The 23,151-nt window shown below is 45.0% G+C and overlaps 1 protein-coding gene across 1 annotated transcript; it reads left to right on the plus strand.

The window, feature by feature from the left end:
* Nucleotides 1-669: 669 nt before the first annotated feature.
* On the plus strand, nt 670-23,151 carry ALDH8A1 (aldehyde dehydrogenase 8 family member A1). The gene is made up of 7 exons (XM_026504847.4): nt 670-1,780; nt 5,682-5,829; nt 7,096-7,251; nt 8,890-9,039; nt 13,120-13,376; nt 16,735-16,896; nt 22,105-23,151. Exons 1-7 carry the CDS (start codon nt 1,406-1,408, stop codon nt 22,555-22,557), a joined length of 1,701 nt encoding a protein of 566 aa, XP_026360632.2. The 5' UTR covers nt 670-1,405; the 3' UTR covers nt 22,558-23,151.

The raw sequence follows: 23,151 nt of genomic DNA on the forward strand, positions 1-23,151 counted from the left end.
CTGAAGCTTCTTTGCACAGGGAATGGGGTGCTTTTGCTTTGCATGGGTGATCAGCAAGAATTTGGGGAGATTATTTAGAGAGAGACCAATTGAGGCGGGAGCAGGAGGACGTGAGGATGTGTGCAGCCAGCAAATGTCCCAAATGACCAATGAATTTAGAATATCGATATCTCATTTGACTAAATTTTAACTACGAAAGTGGCATATTGATATAGGTTCATCATACAGTATTCAAGAAATTTAAAACATACGGAATAAGAAGAAGAAACCCTCATTCCCCCCTTGCACCCCCCTCAAGCAGGCATCCAAGGAGATCCTATCGTGTATATTATCCACTAGCTTTCTTTTTATCATTTAACAGTACATCCTTTCAATGGCTAAATAACATTCCTTATTCTGGGTGTCACAACTCATCATAATAATTGTCAGTTGGTAGGTATTTCTATTTTTGATTTTGAAATTACCATATAAAACAATGCCCTGTGACTTACCTACTTGCACCAGAGCAAGAAATCCTGTGGGAGAGATTCCGAAAAGGGGAATTACTAGCCTCCACGTGGGCATATTTTAAATGCTGATATGGCCAGATTGCCCTCGCGGGAGTTCCGTGACCCCTCCCACCCCCGTCGGGGGACTAGGAGAGCACCTGCTTTTCCACATCTGCACACAGAGCAGATATTACGGACCTTTTAAAATGTTTCTGGTCTGACTGGGGAGTCAGGGCACCTCTTTGTACGTCACGTTCCCTTGATTAGCAACGACGTGGGACACCTTTCAGGCCTTCGCTAGCCAACTGCGTCCCTTTTACTGTGAATTGCTTGTTTATAGCCTTTGCGTGTATTTTTTCAGTTGGCTTGTCCAGTTCCCTTACCAATTTATAGAAATTCTTACATGCATCATGGCTATGAGTCCCCGTGTGTTTCCTCTCCCCGTACATAGATGTGGCTTGTGTCCTTACTGGCGGGCACAGCTGTGAAGATGGGAGCTGCTGGCTTCTGGATGGAGGGACCGTTCACAGACAAGGGAGCCACAGCAAGGAGAAACAGACGAGAGATGGAAAGAGGGAGTCTGTCTTCAGTCACCTCTGTGGGGTGAGGGCAGCGATGTGTTGAGGAAAATCACAGGATTTGGAGATAAAAGGATTGAAGTTCATTCCTTAGCAACTGCGATTCTGGACAAATTAACTTCTTTGAGGCTTGGTTCCTTGTATCATACAGGGGATTTAATGACTTCACTTAAATAGGATTGTTCTGTGGAATAAATGAGTCAATTCATGTCAAGGACTTGCTTCAGGGTCTGGCCCTCCATGTGTGAACGATAGAGTGTGAACCCAATAAAAGGAGACATACAGGTGCCTTCTGACATTTCAGAGGGCCATGAACACGTAAGCTGATGTTAGCTCACCATGTTATTATCCCTTTCTCATGAAGTACTGGAATCTGTGACGTATGCCCCAATCCTCTTCACTCAGAGTTTGGAGACTGGAACATTCCTGAGTGTCAGGCCACCTCCCACTTTCACTGATTGGCAAATGAGGACTTTGGAGCTGGAGGTGAGGACAGGGCTCACTCAGGGTAGGGAAGTGTGCAGGGAGAACCAAAGGGAACAACTGCCCCGGAGAAAAGCGGGAGTTGTCTCCACCATGGCTGGAACAAAGGCACTTCTGACGCTGGAAAACTTCATTAATGGAGAGTTTGTACCTTGTAACTCCTATCTTGATTCTTATGATCCGTCTACGGGGGATGTATACTGCCGAGTGCCCAACAGTGGAAAAGAAGAGGTGAGTGGGGCGCCTGGCTGGGGCAGTCTGCTGAGCATTCCTCGGTTTTGCTCAGGACCTGCATGATCTCAGGGGCGTGGGATCGAGCCCCACGTTGGGCTTGTGCTCAGTGCAGAGTCTGCTTAAAGACTCTTTTTCCCTTTCCCTCTGCCCCTCCCCTTCCCTCTCTTTCTCTCAAATAAATAAATCTTAAAAAAAGGGGTGAGTGTGTTCACTTAGGGAAGACTGATGTGTACTTCATGTGTCGATGAATACACATCGCTTACGTTTCTAGGAGCAAAGAGAGTTGGGAAAAGGAGTAGAATTGTTAACCACAAGCGGAAGGAAGATTTCAGTTCTGGGAAGATCTGCTTTGTAATGGGACTTTTAAGATGCAGGTTTCCCCCACGATCCAAAAGGAGAGCGTTCTTATGAAACTTTTTGAAATGGCGTAAAGTGAAGAGCATCCGTCTGATAACGGCTTTTTTCATGGAAGTGAAAATCCTCTTCGTATTTCTTTTGGTTAGTTAAAACGGGTGCTAATGTAAAAGCGAAGTGGCCTCCTGTGAACTTTGGAAAGGGGACACCTGTGCCTGGGACAAAGCCCATGACTTTGTGCAGAAGCAAGTGATTAATCTAGACAACTTAGCACACGGCTGCCTTTCTCGGACATTCCTTATCAGGGGCCTAGTAAAAAGTATCATTTGTTGAGAATGATCAGTGTTTCTGTTTCCTTTCCTTTACCAAGTGCTGCCTAACTTTGCCACTATATTCATGGATTTCTAAAAATAAAACTGGTTACTCCACTAAAACAAGCAAAAGTGAAAAACCCAGGGATTTATCTTAGATTATCCTCTAATAATGCCTTATGTCTTTAAAATATCTAGTGAAGTAAAACTGATATTTGAATGATGAAATGCAAAATCAAATTCCCATATAGTTTTGCATTTAAATTTAACACCATCCTTTTTCTTACTCGAAGTGCTGAATGGCCCCAAACATTAAAATTTTTTTAGTGATACAGAATTTTATTTGAGAAGTTTTATAAAATGTTGGCGATATATTTGATTAGTTATCAGTTATCACATTGGCAATGTAAGTGTGTCTGGGTTGATGAATGTGGCTGATGTATGCTCATCTAACGCCTAATGGATTTTAATGTTTAAAATCACAAAGAACTAGATTATTTAAAAGATAACTGTAGCCTTCATATGCAAACAAATATCTATAAATAAGCCTTCGTATATACTAAACTGTTCTCTTTTGTTAATAATATTTTAAAACTGTCTTGCATTAAAAAAACCTTTAGACTTGTGGACAAAAGTTTGCAAACTTTGGCTAATCTGTTGGTTAAACTATAACCCACGATTTTGTTTGTTTCAAATGACCTGGGATAGAGTTGGGAAATCCAGCTTCGTGTTATCTAGTCCTCCTGGTCTCGAAGTGTTTTCCAAAGTAAACTTAAAAATAACAAATATGACAAATTTAGTTGAAATATTTTCTGTGGCTAATGGTTCATGCCTTTTAAGAAGACAGAATTCGGTATGGATCATCTGCTGGTAGAGGAATAAATATTTTGGATTTCCCAGTAATTTAACTTGCAAATATCCTCTCTGATCCCGCAAGTCCCAGCTTTTGCTGGCTTGAAAAATATTGTCAACATACAAGCTACACACCGAATTTCACAGAAAGCCTCTTACAGAAAGTGCGGCTGGCACTGCTAACAGGTTTCGCTCTGTGCTCTGTGTTCACTAAACCCGCTAATACAAATTACCCCCCATGTGAGTCATTAACAACCTACAAATAAGACTCTATCATCCTTCTTACTCCGCAGACGACAGTGAGCTAACATTCTCATCTCTGACGCCTGGATCAGTGGCCACACACACACACACACACACAGTGGCCATACACACACACACACACACACACATGCCCACACAAGCACACACACATGCACGTGCACGCATGTGTGTGGTGGCGTTTACATGATAGCTTTGCAGTCATAAGCACAGACTGGAGTCAGACTGCCTGGCTTCAAAGACCAGCTGCACCACTTAGTATCTTGACTTAGAGCTGAACTTCCTTGTGCCTCAGTCTCCTGACCTCTAAAATGGGGATGACAATAACACCTGCCTTCTAGTGTGGCTCTGAGGATGAAACAGATTGGTAGATGTAAAGCCCTTAGTGTTTGGCAAACAGTAAATGCTTTCTAGGTATTAACTTTTGCTCATATAGATTAATACGTATTCTATAGTACACAGACATAAACCAGCTTAGAAAATAGGACTGGATTTGAGTTTTCTGCATAGCAAAAGCTTCGATTTTACAGCGATAGCCTCAGGAAGATGAGCTTTTCCACTGAGCCCGGAAGGAAGGCGTCCTCCCCTTGTTGGCTGTCAGTCAGGCCTCTCTGGTGGAGAACACCAAGGCCACGTTCTTCCTTCATCCTTCTGCGGGTCCACAGTAGGACCCAAAACACCACTTTTCCAGAAATTTATAGTTAAGATGAGAATCGTGTCATCCTTTATTCAGCTCAGCTGGAAGTGACTCTGTTTATAAACAAAACAAAGGAGCAGTGTGGATCAGATTTTGGGGGAGAGGGTGGTGGAATTGTCCAGTCATGTGATTCGAGAAAGATGCTCGTGGTTGCCTGAAGCCTGTGGAAAAGGATTCTGAGGCTGGACCTGGGCCAGGGGTGGAAGAAAGCTGTGAGTGATAATAAAGTCTTGTCATGCCTGTGAGAGAGAAGAGGGTCGAGACACAGGCTATGGATCTTATCTCTGGGAAAGACGTTGCTTCAACTTCGATGAAGACCTGAAGACTCATTTTGCCTTGCAGGAGTTGGCCTTGCTCGAACACTTCCATATATTGCTTCCTTTTAGATTTGCTCCAAAACCAGGTCTCTAAGCTGTCTGTTCAAACACAGATGCCCTCCTTTCCCACAGGGGCCTCCTTCACTGGGCAGAGCCAGGCAGGGCACAGGGTCTGGCGCTCTGCCATAGCAGGCCAGCTGTGGTCTTGGGAGCCACCAGGATCCGGGTTTGAATCCTGATGCTGTCACTTATTAGCTGTGTGACCTCTGCCAAGTTACTTAAGTTCTCTGTGCCTCAGTTTCCTCATCCGCAAAATGGGCATAGCAATAGTCCTGGTACAGAATTTTAAAACGGGTTAAACAAAATAATTTGTGTGTTTAGCATATTCCTATATATATATATATATATATATATATATATATAATTGCCAGTAAATGACTATTATGATTAGTCATTCTGAGTGGAAATGACAATCCGAGGATATGATTTCAAACAAAATTTTAGACTTTATCGGATATGTTGGAGCTGGATTCAAAGTTGAAAGAGTCTACACATCTATGAAGTTTTCTCCTTCATATGCTATTCAAAAAATTTTTGTATTTTGGCATGATTGAAAATGTGCATCTATTAAAATTCAAATAGCTTCTTTCTGATTGCCGCATCTGAATGCCCTGGCCAAAATGGAGCATTCTTCTTTGTTCTTGTGGTGCCCCTGATTCGCTGGTCACGTAAACACCACTTTGCAGGTAACTCAGCATGAGGGAGAGAGTACTGAATATTTGAAATTAGGCAGAAAAAAATTAGGCTTGGGTGGCCCTGTGGATTCTGGATTCATCCAACCTCAGGAGCAATAGTCTTTTTTTTTTTTTTAAAGATTTTATTTATTTATTTGACAGAGATAGAGACAGCCAGCAAGAGAGGGAACACAAGCAGGGGGAGTGGGAGAGGAAGAAGCAGGCTCATAGCAGAAGAGCCTGATGTGGGCTCGATCCCATAACGCCGGGATCACGCCCTGAGCTGAAGGCAGATGCTTAACCGCTGTGCCACCCAGGCGCCCCTCAGGAGCAATAGTCTTAAGGTGACCCTCTTCCTCTTGTTCCTCCAAGATTGAAGCTGCGGTGGAGGCGGCCAGAGCAGCCTTCCCTGGCTGGTCGGCCCGGAGCCCCCAGGAGCGCTCGCAGGTGCTGCACCGGCTGGCCGATCTGCTGGAACAGTCCCTGGAGGAGCTGGCGCAGGCAGAATCCAGGGATCAGGGTGAGTGCGGTGCTTTAGGAAAAGGGCAGTACAATTACTCAGATGCCGGCGATGCCTACCCTCCTTCCAGTAGGTCAGGTGACCTCTTGTCTCTTAGCCGCAATGGATGGGACTCAGGGACTTCCTCCATATTAGCCCCCTGGGCCCACCGGGCTAGCCCGCACCTGTGCGTCTCATGGCCAAGGTAGAGGTAGAAGGAAAAATCACCCAGGAGGCTTGCATCTGGCCGGCTTCTGCCCCATTCTGATGGCCCAAGTAGGTCACGGCTAAGCCCAAGTTCCAGGGGCAAGGAAACAAATACACTTTGGCCATTTGGTGGAAGGCATTGCCAAGGTTTTTGGCAAAGGGCATGGATGTGGGGAGAGAAGAAGGAGAGGGCCAATCATGCAATTCTCCACCAATTCTAGGTAGACCATTTCAAAGCAAAAGAAACTGAAGAGCAGTTACACTCAGGTTATTTAGAAGGAATCCGGTATGTCGGTATTGCACTCCCAGCACAACTTCTTAATTTTTATCTCCTTCCCAGAGGCATGGTAATGGAGTAAATGTCCATAAATCCTTGCAGTACTATCTGTTAGGAAAACCTGAGATCTTTTAAAGTTGTATGCATGCTATAAACCAGCCTAAAGTTAGGAAGCAGCCTGAGTCCAAACCCTTAAGAAAAAGATGTTTCCTGTTGATCCTGCGGACACCGGGAGTCCCCCTGAATCACCAAAGACAACTATGGAACAATCCAGAAAAGCTATGTTTCTTTTTTTGTTCAGTGCCACACAACATCCTCGGGGGCCCCTCAGCCGTTCTGCCAGGTGCCCATCTTAAGGACTTCACCATGTATTGGGGAGACGTTTAATACACATCATATGTTTGTCTAAGTGGTTTTATTGTGTCCTGCAGATAGAGCTCTCTTAACACCCGTTACTCCAACCCCTTTGCAGTATGTGCAAAGCTTGGTGATTTTGAATGGAAAGAGCTGATATGAGCAGAGTGGTAGCATCTGGCGGATTCATGATAGCTACGAATTATTCAGCCCACAAAACAAAGATTATCTCACTTGATTTTAACCACCCCCCTTCATCTGATAACTTCATACCTAATTATTTGATGGATCTCTGAAACCGTGATGCACTCTCTGTGTCGTCAGGGGATGAAGTCTCAGGCTGGAAAGAACCAAGGCTTGGTCAGCGTGAGCTGGGATCACGTGTGATCGTGTCTCCACTGTCCTGGCGAAGTACGCAGACCGTGCTTTCTGTTGTTGACTTCTTACAGGGAAAACCATAACATTGGCCAGAACCATGGACATTCCCCGGTCCGTGCAGAACTTCCGGTTCTTCGCCTCCTCTATCCTGCACCACACATCTGAGTGCACGCAGATGGACCACGTGGGCTGCCTGCACTACACCGTGCGTGCCCCTGTGGGCATCGGTAGGTGTTGCCCAGGGGCAGCCTGGCCTGCGGCGGAGCGGAGGGGTGCGCCCTCAGGGCTGTAGAACTCATCCAGAGGAACAGAGCAAGAGAAGGGAAAGAGCGGATTTCTTCTACTTTGACCGAAAATTAATGGGCCTCAAAAATCTATTTCTAGTTTATTTTCTTTGTGTCACACTCCCTGCTTATTTCTAGAACATTGTTCTTGGGAAATTATCAGGAAAAGAATAATGGTGGGAGGAAATTCACATACGAAGCTTCCCCCTGCCCCTACAATTAAAAAAAAAAAAAAAAGTTTATTTCCAGAGGGTCTTGTAGTTAAGAGCATGGATTTTGGATATGTGCAGGGCCAGCTTCATAACATTTGTATGCTTGAGGATTCTTATCTGAAAAACCGGGAGAATAGTTTAATTTTATATTTATATATTTGTAGGTCACTAGAACAGTGCCAGGTAGATTAGTCTTGACTCAATTAGTTGCTTCCCGCTTTCTATTGGAGGACATATAAACGCGAGCAATGACTGAAAGTATCCACTAGATGTCACTGTTCCTCCAACCGCCAAACACCCTTATTTGTTCCATTTTATGACAGGATGAAAGAAAATAAATTAAAAGGAAAGAAAATGGGACATATTACCACTTTGGTTATTTGAGCCCTTTGGAAATCATATTTTTAAGGAATTAGGAAAAGCTCAAGCCTCCCTCTTAGTAGTATGGTGATATATAATGCAGAAAAAATATTCTGTTATCCTCTAAATAAAAGATTTTCTAACAAGAAAATAATCACATAAAAATATGTTTGTTTTCACAGCATAGGTTTAAGGGAAGAGTATAAAATAAGATGAATCCATTTACATATTCATAAGGTAGATTGTGTGTGTGTGTGTGTGTGTGTGTGTGTGTGTGTGTTATGGTTGGAAACCTGGTTGGTTTCAGAATATTACATGGAGACACGTTCTGGATGCTGGTTCTATTACTTATTTAGCAATCTTATCTGCTCATGATACAGGTGAGAACCTAGAAAGAATTTTTTATTAAGAAATCCTCTGGCTAGTTAAAATGGATTTCATAGTTTATGCATCAAAATTCATTGGCTTTACTAATAGGAGGGCCCCCACAAGGCAGACTCAGAAGCCATTTGCTCTCATTTTACCAATAATTCTAAAAAGCTTGAGATTTTATGTCTTAATCCATAACAGGTTAGAAACAGTGATGGAAAAACTTAAAAGAAATAGTAGCTAGACAGTTTGATGATGAAGAAGGAGATAGAAGTTTTAAAAAAATGTAAAAGTCAGTCTATAAATCTCAAAACTCATCATATTCTGAAACTATTTAGTAACAGGTGACAAACTCTCGGCCCTGGACCTTACATTGCTGTTGTTCATACATACAATTGTTACATCATCAAGAAAAGAGTAAATTGTATTGACTGATAGTTTTAAAAGGCGCAGTAATGCTTGTAATACATTTTAGAGTTATTTCCCTGAGGTTGGCTACAAGGAAGCAAAGTTTGGGGTTTTAGAAAAGTAAGCCTAAGTTTTATGCAGGGTGAAGGAGTTCCATGTTAAGAAACCCAGTTGGCCGGTCTACTTTAAGGGGCCTGCCATTGGTGTCAGTGTTTCTGTTCTCCTCTTGTAGCCGGTCTGATCAGCCCCTGGAATTTGCCTCTCTACTTGCTGACCTGGAAGGTGGCGCCGGCCATCGCTGCTGGCAATACTGTGATAGCCAAGCCCAGTGAGCTGACTTCAGTGACCGCATGGATGATGTGCAAACTCCTGGAGAGAGCAGGTAATGAGCTGTGGGTCTGGACAGGCACAGGGTTGGCTTTGGGGTCGCAAGTTTTGTGGGCTTGAGCCACCTCAACCTCCCTGACATTTGAAAAGTTGTTTTGGATAAAAATCTGCTCGGAGCAAAATTGATTCCATTGACATCTTTGGTTTTCCTCTCTCTGATCCTTTTCTGAGAAATCCCATTCATGCACAGGGCTGGGTCACACTGCTTCCTCTCTTCAACCCTGCCCGTGCCCCTGCAGGAATGTTCCCCCGGCAGCGGGGGTAGGCAGGCAGCGAAATGATTGCACAACTGTGAAGTGACAGCAGACTTAAAGAACCCAGTCAACTCAGACACCAGCCTGCTCCAGAGATGGTCTTCAATGGTCAATTTAAATCTCGTATTTGAACCACATGTTAATCTTGACGCAAGTGAGGCTACTGTTAGGTACTTCACCGGTTTGTATGGTTATACGATACCCGCTAGAAGTAGCCATTTTCGAGAGATTTGAATCTACCTCCTTCAGTTTTCCCTGCATTTGGAGCCACTGTGTGGAAGCTGATACAATATGGCTCCTTGTCCTCTTTATGTCAACAATGTCATGGCCACATTCAAGGTATGTTCCTGGGTACGTCCTGGGGTATAACTCAGCACGGGGACAGTCTGACACCGCACCAGGGTTGGAGGAAGTCAGGAGACCCTAGCTTGCAACCCACAAGAAAGCCCCTCACTATTAGGTCCCTCATACACACCTTGGGCTGGGATGATGGGTGGGTGGTGGGAAACAGGCTGTCTTTCTGTCAGTCTCTGCTGTACGTACTTCCTTCAAGCCCACAGAGACAGTACCGCTGGGCTCACCCATATCCATAAAGTAGGTGGTTGGAAAGAACCCGTATCTCCCTCTTCTGGATACTTTATCTCTCCAAGCAAAAACATACATGTTGGCTTCCAAGAAAGTTGGGACAGTTCTTTACTCCAGGATTTAGATGGCAGGTTGAACTGTGTGGTCTTATGAGCCTAGTCGAGCTGCACATTTCCCTTGTATTGTACAGAGGAATGAGGCCTCCCAGCTTCAGTCTTTGGGATGATATTTATGGATGCCTTAGGCTTCTGGAGGGTGTATGATAGAAATGTGCCTACCTCTCCCATGTCCCACAGGTGTCATCCATTCCTTACATGAGGGATCGCAGTCTAATGCCATTCTTTGTCAAATTAACTGCCAAGTGTTTACAGAGGTCCAAGGCCTTTCTTCTCTGTCTGTTGACTGTAGGCTCCCTGGAGTGGACAGAAGTGGGGCCGATGCTCTGCTGTGATCCATGTTGGGGAGGGCACCCATGCAGGTGGGGTGGTGCCACAGAGCTGTGCCCCCAGAGCCACTCTCTCTTGAAGTCAACCACAGCTTGATCTATGATGATTTCTCTTCCCTAAGCACTCTCTGCTTCCATACACCCAGCCCCTGGTCTGCACGAGAGTTTTACATTTCCGTATATTTGCACAGCATTGATCTTTCTTGTGAACAAATAAGCTTGTTATACCAAGACAGTTCTTCTCTCCTTCCCTGCCTCTGCTGGATTTGCTAAACTTTCTTCTTCTGGCCACCACAGAGAGTGTAAGGCTCAAATCGCACTTGTCTTAAGCCCTAGTTTCTCCATTTGGATTGAGAATCTGTATGAGACATGTTTAATAGTGTAAGAAAAAGAAAGCTAGCATGACCTCGTAGTGCATTCTGGGTATTTAAAGAACCAGTCCTTGAGTCCTGAGCATTCAAACAGACTTGACAGGTGACCTTCCTGTGCAGTAAAATCATTTAAAAAAGTATACCGTGAGTATCTCTTTTATAGTTCTAGAATATTCATTTCTTCTTGGGGGCACGAAATGTATGCCTCTGTCCTGGAGTGTGGATTTCGGGCCCTTCCTAGTTTTGTTCTGCCCAATGGAAGCTTGTTGCCATCCTGCCGTATTCTGGTCCCTGTGTTGTCCGTTAGTCAGCTACTCTGAGTTTTACCGAATTGTTATTTGCCAACGTAGTGCCTTCTTCTCTGATAAGTGGCATATCTTAAGGATAGAGGGCTGATGTCTCTAGAAAAATTCATTACTGTCTCGATCAAATGGCAAAGTGGTGCCGAGAAATAATGGCCAGTAGGTGGCTTCTAACGTATTAACACCAAAGTTCAAGGAAACGTAAAGCATTAATGCCGTTGTGTAGAAGGCAATTGACTGCTGAAATGAGCTCACTTTCCTGGGATGATAAGTATGTGGTGTTTCTAAGTTTTCTTCTCTCTTCGTTAAAATGCTGTTGTATACGTTAGAAGTGATTTTGTCCATTTTTGCCTTCAGGATTTATAAAACCCAATAGTCCACCTTCTCTTGCCCCCAAACCCCAATCAGAAAATATCGGGCAAATATTCACATGCCCACGGTCTGATGGAGATGCAGGACCCCAGCCTACAAATGGTGGGAAACTTGTCCTTGTCTGTCCCCCATCAACTACCATGAGGACCCCTTTCCTGAGCCTCCTCTTTGCCCCAACGCAGGGCTCAGCAGCTCTCACATGGTGCTTGGCCCTGGGTCTGCCCTCCCTGGCAGTGACCTGTGATCCAGGACTGACCCATGCTAGATTTCAGTGAGTGTGCACATGCGTATAAATGTGGGGCCATTAGAGGTGAAGCTCTGCCAGCTGCCACCACGAGTCATTGATTCTCCACACCTGTCTCCGAGGCTCACCTGAAGGGGGCCTCGTGTGTCCCCTCAAGTGATCGGGCTAAGGCTCTGGCTTGATGGGCAGGTGTTCTGGATGAAGACGGATCATCAATGAGAACTTGTTATTTATGCTTTAAAAGCACATTCGGGAAGAGATGGTTCTAATCCCACAGAGTGTGTTTCTAGGAGAGAATGTCTACCGTGGACAGGGGAAGACAGTGGGAGCAGGGAAGTAGTTCAAAAATCTTACGCGTTGGAGGTGTTCTGCGTCTGCTCTACTTCCGGGCTGAAGAAGTGTGGGGAGTAAACTCAGCTACCTCCGGGCAAACCCTAAGAGCTTCCTGGACACGACACGATTGCACATAGATTTTTTTTCCTGGACACATAAAGCTTTCCAGAATCAAGGACCATTTCTGATTTGGATAATGTACACGAAGCTTCATTCATTCATTCACTTGATTATTTGTTAAGTCTACACCCGGTTTTGCCTCCTAGTGGTGGCTATTCAACCTCATTTTTGCCTCAGTTGGGATGAGGTGAGGATAGTAATCCTCCCTACCTCATCCAGTGGCCGGGAGATCTAAATCGCTTCCAGCAATGGACTGACCCACAGTGAATGTGAGCACTTACTGGTATTAATCTATCTGGCAGACTAGGGCCATGGCATGGGGGGGAGGGGGAGACCAATGGGGAGCAGAACACAGATGCCATTTCTGCCCTTAGCGCACCTGCCAGTGTTCGCTAGGTAATAAACCAGTAAAGCCATAAACACATAAAAAGATACACGCGAACGTGGGGCTAGGGTCTCGTGCTAGAAAGATGGGGGCACCTGTTTTTGGGTGTTCTTGGTACGTTAAGTCAGTCTTAGAGTGTATGTCCGTATCATGGGACACATTGACCTTTAACTCAATGCTCACCTTCCTGGAGGAGCCCTCCCTCACTTCCCTGGACCAAGACAGTCAGTCTCTTCTTCCCTCTGCTTCACATTTTCACACTGAAATGTGACTCCTGAATGCCGACTTGGAGCAGGGCTCTCCTACCTTACAGGGCTTGACCTGCCTGAGGCTATCTCTGCGCCCCCTGTCCCTGATGCCTAGTCAATATCATGGAATGAATTAATTCGAATGTTCTACTCTTCATTTTTCTAAGGCCAAGCACCTGGAGAATCCCACCTAGGGCACCCTGGAGCAAGGTGGCGATATAGTCTTTGCTTTGCTGTTAAACTGGAGACAGGCATCAAAGTCTACTCCCACCCGTTCGGGCTACTGCACTTTCCAGGAGAGCCTCTATGTCACCCGAAGTTCTGAACATACAGAGAAGAATTACTGTTGTAATTCTGTCACTGTTTCTGTATCCCATCCAGATACAGACCTGGAGACTGTTCTGTTTCCTGTCCAGGTGTTCCACCAGGTGTGGTAAATATTGTGTTTGGCACGGGGCCCCGGGTAGGCGAGGCCCTGGTGTCCCATCCAGAGGTGCCCCTCATTTCCTTCACGGGGAGCCAGCCCACAGCCGAGCGGATCACACAGCTGAGTGCTCCCCACTGCAAGAAGCTCTCCCTGGAGCTGGGGGGCAAGAACCCCGCCATCATCTTTGAGGACGCCAACCTGGAGGAGTGCATTCCAACGACGGTCAAGTCCAGCTTCGCCAACCAGGTGTGTCCTCTGGGTTGGTTTGGTTTGTTTTTAGTTAGTTTGCTTTTAAACTCTGTGACCCGGTCAGACTGGGTCTGTTTCATCACGGTGCCAAGCCAGGAGCGAGCGGTCCGTCTGGTGCCGTTTCAGGGAGAGGAGATTGTTACATCGTGTTATTCCACTGCCTCTCTGTTTTGTCTCGATGTCCGTCTGCGGTCTTGTGGAATCACAGCTTCTGCTGTGCGAGCTCCAGTGCTTGAGTTACGGGGCTTGGCAGGTATTACCAGCCACGGGCAAAACGGTGGACCGTTTGCTTCGCCAAGCCTTTTCATCCCTTTATTCATAGTTACCGCCGTTCTCTTTTCGCTGTCTGAATGTCCTATCTCCAGTAAACCTTGTGTTCCCCCCAAAGCATCCCAAATGCAGCACACACTTAGAAATGATGCCTGAACCAGTCGAGAGCACGTTTCTGAAGTTGGAGTCATGGATGTCATGGAGTCATGAGCAACATTGCACCTCCCGAAATTGTGACCAGATGTGTTTCTGGAGGCCACAGTTCTCAGCAGATTCTTCGAGGCCATGGCATCCCAAAGGGTTAGGAACCCTGACCCAGACAGACCAGACTGTAAGCCTCACAAAGAGTCTGCTTTGGGGCCACATTTGACCTTCAACGCCCAGGATCAGGCCTAGGGTGGAGCAGCTGTGCACAAATACTGAACGATTTTCTCCAAAGGGTCTGCTTTTTAAAAATTTTAGCAGCGAACAAAGAATTAACTAAAGAGTTAGAGCCGCCATAGAAAGAAAGATGAGTGAAATGAAGTCTATCTTTATTTAACTTGCATAAGTTGCCGTGACCTTTTGAACCTTCATTTCTTTACCTGTAAACTCACGGAAGCAGAAATGATGCCTTCCAGTAGCGATTTTGTGAGTTGTAGGCTGAAAACCATGCTTGACAGTGGTTCTTTTGGTGATCATTATAATTGTAATTATTTCTCTCACTGTAATTCTTAGAGAAAGTGGCTTTTTTTCTGTATCTCTCTCTGTACCTCTGTTTACAGGTACGTCTGTGTCTATAAGGAGAGTTTTTCTGGATCAATAGACTTAAATTTTAGATTTTAGAAAATAGACTTGCAATTTCATGATATAGCTATTTTAATCATTAAAATAAACAAGTACCAAAATGAACAATTAAATCAAGCATTTGGGTGGCTTAGTGGCAACAAGGGTAGGGGGCAAGCTGTAGACGGAGAAACAGCTGAGCGGACATTGGGTGAGCTCCGCATGAAGGAAAACATATTCTGAGCACGGGGATGGGCTGTGGCTTCTTGGCTACCAGGATTGTGCCAGAACTTGAAATTGCTGGGAGAGCCTTCTCCTTGGGGGTATTTTAAATGTCAGTGGGGAAAAGGACAGGAACCCAACTGGCGAATTCAAGACAACAAACAGATTTTAGGCAAACTCGAGGGGCTGGTTTCTTTTTCCTGAACGGAGAGATGAGTCCCACGTAACGAGCAGTTCTTCCTCAGTTGAACGTAATGGGCCCCTTCGAAACATCTGTGTCACGCGTAGTCGCCTTTGGCTGGGGCACGCTCACACTTCGACATGCTGTGGGACACAGAAGAAATGAATGCAGACTTGAACATCGATCACTCAGACTGAAGTTGAGACTTCCTGTGCCTGGTGGACTGGGGCTTGTTTATTTAAATCTCCATTTCCGAATCGTAAGCTGGGAAAACTACTGGAGCGCTGAATTATTATGAGAAAAGCACCCTGCACGGTGTCCGGCATGCAGTAAATAATATTTCCCTTTTCTCATTTCCTCCAAAGTCATGCCCCTGGAGATCCTAGCATTATCTATGCTTTCCTGGCACTAAGTAATCAGGGAAACCCGGATCAGGTAACCCCTCAACTCTCTTTACCACGCCCTCCCTCCCCACACGGCCGAGGGCAGTTGTGTCCGGAGATTTCCCCAGCCAGATATGCAGCTGGTTCTTATAGTGATTCTGGGTTGCAGAGAGAATTTTTTGTTTCAAAACAGGGATGATTTAATTTGGACAATACACCTTCGCACAACTATCAAAATAATTAGAAATATTCCATCCTTAGGATGGTTGTGAAGATCAAATATAAATGTGAAAATCATTATTTATGTAGACACATACTTACCATACATACATCATGCTTTGAGCTGTCTAGACCGTGGTTTGTAAGTGATCGCACGCCATATTCAAACGATAGTAAGCATACAGTATCTCTATTTGGATGTCTATTTGGCATCTGAACCTCACTGTGCAAAGCAGAACTCTTGACTTCCCTCCCTCTCCTTTCCCTGCAATACCGCTCCTCTCCCTTGGACTTGCCTTTCTGGGGCACTACCATCTGCTCAGAGGCTCCATCAAAAACCTTGTTCTTACCCCGACCTTGTATCTCACTAACCCATCAGCCCATCTTGTCGGCTCAATCATTCATATATATCTTGGAACCCATCACTTCTGCAGAGCATCGAAACTCGTTTTCTTGCACTTTGGGCTCCCGTGTCCCTTTACAAATCTGGTGATGTCATGGATGCCTATCACTTCGCTCATCTCCACCGGTCCTGCCCTGGTCCAAGCTACCTCCGCTTATCTGGACTTCTGGAATACTCTCTGAGCGCTACTCTGATCCCACTCTCGTTCCCTTCCATTCTATTCTCCACCCAGCTGCCGGAACGATCATTTAACAATGGAAATCTGATTATATCTTATCATGCTGCTGCTTAAAGCCTTCCACGGTCTTTTCACGAGACCAACAGCAAGACACAAACTCCTTGTGAGCCTGTGGGACTCCGCGTGGTATGGCCTTGCTCCTCACCTCCTGCCCTCCTTTCCTACCCTCCCTACCCCCATTGCTGCCTCCTGCTTGCCTTCTTGTCTCACTGCACACACCGCACGACGGCAAGCATGCTCCTGCAGCAAGAAGCCGCTCTACCCTTCCTGCAGAGAATTGCCTTCCTCCACATCGAGCCCAGCCAGCTCCTTCCCATCAATCAAATGTCAGTTCAAATACCCCCTCTTCACAAGGGCCTTCCAGAACTCCCTTTACTAGAAGGGACTAGAAGCGGCACTTTTCCATTGATTTCTATTCCCATCCTCTGCTTAATTTTCTTGTATTGCTTTGCTCATGACCTAAAATTATATTATTGATTGAGCTCATTTACTTGTGCTGTTGTCTGACTTCCCCACAAGACTGTGTGTTCCCCGTGGTGGGACTTTGTTTTATCAGTGTCTCCCATGGCCTAGACCAGTGCTTGGCAACTGGCATGTAGGTGCTCAGAAATGCAGGGAGACCTACCCATGAAGGAGTGTGTCTTGCCATTGTCCTCACGTGTCGTTCTTGACAGGGTGAAATCTGCCTCTGTACCAGCAGAATCTTTGTCCAGAAGAGCATCTATAGTGAATTTTTGGAGAAGTTTGTGGAAGCTACCAGAATGTGGAAAGTTGGCGTTCCCTCCGATCCATCGGCCAGCATGGGGGCTCTGATAAGTAAAGCTCATTTGGAGAAAGTAAGTAAATCTCTGCAATGGGAGTCTGGGGAGAAGCTCAGTGCAGGGCATAGCACACACTCATGCTTTGAAATGTTGTTAATTACTACCCTATGCTTAAAAAAATTCCGACCTGCAGGAAGTGGTTTCTGGTTATAGAGCCTACAAATGTTAGATATGAATGCACGAATGTAGTCCAGATTAAAGCAGCGTCCATCTGGAATGAATGAATTTGAGAGGTCAGCATGGAGATACCATGGAGAGCAAGGAAGACAAATTTTAAACATAAGGGTCAGCTGATAAGAATGATGTGGACTAAGGGTGGCAGGAATTTCCATCGATAAAAGTTCTCAGCGGAAAGGGTTCTGCCTGTGGCTTAGAGCAGATGGAATTCTGGACGTGCCAGCAGGCATGATCCAAATGGCGTGCTCCTTAGTGGGTAGTGTTCGTGGTGGTCTACGTGGGGGAAGCCGTGGATGGTCTCTGGCTGGTTTGTGGAATTTAGGTCTTTAAGGCCATCTTCATGTACTACCTGATGTGACTCCCAAAATAAATCATAGGATGTTGGAGCTGGAGGACCCGTTTTCAGGTCTGGGAACGGAGACCCACCAAGGAATATATGCCCCGTCAGTTAGCCAGTGAGGGACAGAGCCTTTACTTAAGTTTGTAGAAATCTTTGACACTGCACAGATTTATTGCATTTTCCGTTTGACTTTACAACATTGTGAAGGCCAGATGCTCTTAGCGGAGGGAGTAGTAGCGTGGTGGCCTCTTCTTATTTCTTCTGTTTTCTCAGTGAACTAGGAAGCAGGGTGAGGAGGGGAGAAGGTGCTGAGGGCTCAGGAGGGAGGAGAGGATGTGAAACAGTCCTGCAGGACACCAGGAGGGATTCCCGTTGTTTCTAGCATTGTAACCACAGAAACTGTGGACAAAAGCCAAGAATCCTAGTAGCTCTAAACTACAAATGATATTTGATTTTTTTTAAGACTTGAAACATTGACGAGGTTTTAAGTCTGGTGTCAACCTCTCCCTCATGTATCTTAGCCCAGAAATGCCATCTTCGATGAAACCAAATTATGCTGGAAAGACAAGCGTTTACTTAACATGTTGGTTGGATTCTGTTTGCTTACTGTCATTTCAGTGTAGTATACTTAGATGCCATGAATAACTCTGAAAATGCTGAAGCTTACAGTAAGCAGTTTTTTTTTTCCAACCACATTCAAACATAAGCCCAGATTTATCTTTCAAATGGAAGCTTTTAAAACTCCCATGTATTTTTACCATCATATGTTTTCTATCTCGGTCAAATAACTAAGAAAAGAAATAAACTTTCTATTTTAGAATAACTGAAGATTTATAGAAAAATCTCAAAGATGAGGCCGAGAGTTTCTATATCCATGCACACGGCTTTGCCTTTTGCTAACGTCTTCCGCGTCCACGATACAATGGTCCACACTAAGAAACCAAGGGTGGCACGTGACTATGAGCCAAACTGCAGACTTTTCAATCAACTTCTCTTGACTTTCTACTTGATCCTTACAGAAAATAATTTTTCAGCCACTTCCTTATTAAAATAAAGTACAATGAATTACTCTGCCCTCATCTCAGAAAGCTCCATGGCTCTACTGCTTTTAAGGAGAAAGATTTTGTACACATGGTTAAAAATTTCAAAATAGTTTTTTATCATTGGCCAATTTATTTTAATTTTTTTATTTTTTTTTGAGATTTTGTTTATTTATTTGAGAGAGAGAGAGAGAGCATGAACAGGAGGGAGAGGGAGAAGCAGGCTCCGCGCTGAGCAGAGAGCCCCACATGGGGCTCAATCCTAGGACTCTAGGGTCACGACTCAAGCCAAAGGGAGACGCTCAACCAACTGAGCCACCCAGATGCCCTGGCCAATTTATTTTATTGTTCTTTTTCTAGGGAAGAACACTAAAGATGGTATTCCCATTACTCCGCCACATATAAACGTGCTGCGATCAATGCAGCTCTCTTGTTTTGTGGAGACTGGATCCCCCCCCTTCCCCTCCGCCTCGTAGAGTGGCCCTCAGGTGGCCTTACATTACCCCCCCAAGTGAAGCGTGGGGCAATCCTGCTGAGGCTCCGAGGGTTCCTCGACATCTGCCAGCCTCACTGCTCCACCCTGAGCACGAGTGCCCAGATGCAAGGAGTCTCGGCTTCCCCTTCTGAGTCTCCCACCAGGTGGACCCAGGATGAGGGGCTGGCAGGTCAATTCTTGTGAGAAGGCCCTGGTATCTCGGCCCTTGAAAGAGAGAACTAATGGAAGCAGCTAAGGCAGTGTAAATGTGGCCTTTGCAGTGGGATGCTTTTCAGTTTGCTATGCTGCTTCGGAGATCAAGGGGGGAGTGGACACGTTCACTGGTGGCCATCTTTCCTCGCCTCTCCCAGAAAGCTGTGGGGGCTGCGTAGCAAGAGGGGCCTGCCCGCCATCTTTGTATTCCACTTCTCCTCTGCAGTCTGTCTGTGTCTTCTTTGAAGCAGATTAGTCCTGCAGAGTCTGGGTCTTGTGTCCATCTTACTTCTGTGTGGTTGTCACGATAGATGGCGAGGCAGTGACAGAAGAGTGCAATTAGAATACGTAGAAGTGTTCTGTCGTGGCAAAGGGCGCAGAACCTCAGAGAGACGCAGCTCGCTCCTAAGTGGGTGTGTGACTCGCCTGCGTCCCAGTCATGCAGGTGACTCTGTCCTCCAGGAGTGAAGAAAAGGCTCTCTGCCTGTTTCACAGGTTGCTTCTTGTTTTTGCTTTTGTTTTTCTTTTCACCCCCGTGAATTCTTTTCCACGTGACTGTCTGGAGAACCTGGCTAGATGCCAGCCTGCCCATAATGCAGGTGATCGGAGATGGAGTGCTTGAGTGTTGACAGGCTGGCAGAGCACAGGGCAAGGTCGCAGGGGCGTTCCCCAGTAGGGCCGGGCTGCAGGCCCTTAGTAAAGGTCCACTTTTGCAGTTTGCTCTCTTCTTTTGTCAGGTTAAAAAAAGCTGACCTGCAGTGTGGGCACATCTCTGAAGTCTCCAAGCTAGTAAGCGTCAGATGGTGTGTTAAACCACCACTTTCTTCACTGACAGCACCAGTGGTGACGGGCATTCAGAAGACTTTCTGCATGCCAGGCGTTATGTGAAATATTTTACATACATTTTATCTAATCTTACAAATAGGTGGGAACGTTAATCCCATTTTTCAGAGGGGAAACAGCATTGAAAATCCCTCAGCGAGCAAGTGGAGGGTCTGGGATTCAAACCCTTGGGCTCCCCCACCTGCCCATCTGACCTCTGTGCTTGGATTTTATGGGCAAAGCTACGAAGTACTAACTACTCTCTGCTCTCAGAAGAGGTTTTATAGTAATAATTGATTACATTTTATGGCATATTACCAGTCACAACATTTTCTTTTTGCAGTTTTCCTGAAAATCTCCGTCCCTGAGCCGCTAGTATAGATATCATTCTATCGTCCAGTGATACTTCTTCCAGAAAATAAATTTGGTTTACTATGCATCATCTTATATATTACAAATTTGGAAAAGTTCACCATTTGAAAATTTTCCTTCATTTTTATTAACCAAGAGCCCCTAAGAGATAATCATGAAATTCCATGTAGACAAGATAATCTAAAGCCACTCCGTGCTTGAATCATGGAAAAATGTTCAGGCCCTGAGTTTAGCAGGCGCCCCTGGAGACCTTTGCCTCAACTTCCCTGTTCATGCATTATATTGCCTTTGGTATCTTTTAATTAATCTGAGTGGGTTGTTTCAACAGGAGTAAGAGAATAGGGGAAAGGGAATTCCAGACCTAATTTAGTCTCCACCCACAAACTAGACTAGGCCTTTTCTGGGAGAGCTTTGAGATCATTGGGTGCGTTGGGGGAAAATGTGTAACAGAGTGGAATACGAAGCTGTTCCAAATAATCTATTTTTTAGAAGTCTTTGACTTCATGGCTTATTAAGTGTTCTGTAAATTAGAGCAAAATTAATAATAAAACAACATTACTGTTTAATTTTTACATGGCAGGGGCGCCTGGGTGGCACAGCGGTTAAGCATCTGCCTTCGGCTCAGGGCGTGATCCCGGCGTTATGGGATCGAGCCCCGCATCAGGCTCCTCCGCTGGGAGCCTGCTTCTTCCTCTCCCACTCCCCCTGCTTGTGTTCCCTCTCTCACTGGCTGTCTCTACCTCTGTCAAATAAATAAATAAAATCTTTAAAAAAAATTTTTTTACATGGCAAACACATAGCTCTACATTGAATATAGTTCTACAACGGAGTACTAATCTAATACTGGGGCCGAACGCTCAGATAAATATGTGATAAGTAGGAATCCAAAGTATGACTTCGAAACTTACCCTGCCTTTGATGTACTGCTTAGCTGTTTTTCTATACTTTTAATTTTTGGGATTACTTTTCTACTTCTCCTATGCTTATACTATCCTTCAGGGGTAGGATAATGTATCATTGTGACTGCAATGAAGTTTCCATATATAAACATACAAATCATTTCATAATGAGCCATTTCTACAACCATTGTTAATAAACATCTGTCACTGTCTCCAAGTTACTGGGTTTACTTATTACATAATTTATTTCCCATTATAGTTACCTAGTCTATATTAACTAGGTGTATTTTCAGAACATAATCAGTAATGAGACTGGAAGTTAGAAGTGAATTATTCTGGAAGCCTATCCATTGAAGGGCATCTTGGCCTTTCATGAAATCTTATGCACCATTCAACTTCCCACATTCTGCACTTGACAGAGCGCCCCCCCACCCCGCCCCAAAGTGAGTAACTATTCTTTTGTGTATTTAACTCCTGAATATACCGGGGTGTGAATTCTAGCTCTCCCGTTTATTAGTTGTATGAAACATCTACCCTTTCTGAGGCTCAATTTTATCATCAGCAAATAAGAGAGAATAATATATAGCTAATAGAGTTTTGAGAGAATTAAATGAGAATGTATGAAAAGCATTTATCTACATGCCTGGGACTTAGACAGTAAAGAAATTACTTCCCTCCTCTTCTGTATGAGGGCTGAACGCCCAAGTGATGGTCCGAGCACTTCTGCCCTCAGGCGAGCAGCTGAGCAGTAAGATAATCAACTTTAGATTTCTTAGCAGTGGCCTTATACATATTTCCTAGATGATTCAAAAATATTGAATTTTCTGCTGCTTTGTGTCAAGTCAAACGGTAGGATGTTGCTAATCACGGTTTTCACTCGCCCAGGTCAGAAGTTACATCACGAAAGCCCGGACAGAAGGGGCCCGGATTCTGTGTGGTGAGGGGGTGGACACGTTGAGTCTCCCCCCCAGGAATCAGGCAGGATACTTTATGCTTCCCACAGTGATCACAGACATTAAGGATGACTCTTGCTGCATGAAGGAAGAGATATTTGGTCCAGTGACGTGTGTCGTCCCCTTCGATAGTGAAGAGGAAGTGATTCAAAGAGCCAACAGCGTTAAATACGGGCTGGCAGCCACAGTGTGGTCCAGCAACGTGGGCCGTATCCACCGGGTGGCCAAGAAGTTGCAGTCGGGCTTGGTCTGGACCAACTGCTGGCTCATCAGAGAGCTCAACCTCCCTTTTGGGGGGATGAAGAGCTCTGGGGTGGGTAGAGAAGGAGCCAAGGACTCTTATGAGTTTTTCACTGAAATCAAAACCATCACCATTAAACACTGACCTTGGCCGGTGGAGAAGCTGTTATGGTTCACGCCTGGCTGCAGAGAGTCAGTCGTCCAATGCAGTGAGCAGATACACCAGAAAAATTCCAGCCACATCTTGGCTCAGTGGGTTTTCTCTACCTTATCCTCAGTAGTTCGTACTTTTATTCATTGTCAAAGAGAGGCTGTCTATTTTCATTGTGGAGTCAAAGAAGAGAAGATTTCTGAGCAGGAAGGCACCAAAGCAAGCCAAGTAATTGTCACATTCCTTCTCTGTTGTGTTTTCACTGTAGTTTTTTCATCATTTTGAATGAATTCTTGGGAGTTTACAGATACTCATTTTTTTCATTTTTAAGTATATGTATGAATGTCAATGATAAAATAACATGGGATTTGTCTGAGCAGGCCTATATGGGAGGTCCCACTAAATACATGTATGCAAGGACAAAGGAAAATAAAATAATGACTACTTTTGGAGGAAACTTGAAGCAAAAAGAGGAAATAATTTGATCCATTTCGACTCTGGAGTCTAATCAATTCTAATTCTGTCTCTCATGAGACTTACAACCCACTAATCCTAAAAGAATAAATGTTAAGCAATTTTAGGAGCCAA

The sequence above is a fragment of the Ursus arctos genome, unplaced genomic scaffold, assembly GCF_023065955.2.
Source record: "Ursus arctos isolate Adak ecotype North America unplaced genomic scaffold, UrsArc2.0 scaffold_13, whole genome shotgun sequence".
Lineage (NCBI taxonomy): Eukaryota > Metazoa > Chordata > Mammalia > Carnivora > Ursidae > Ursus > Ursus arctos.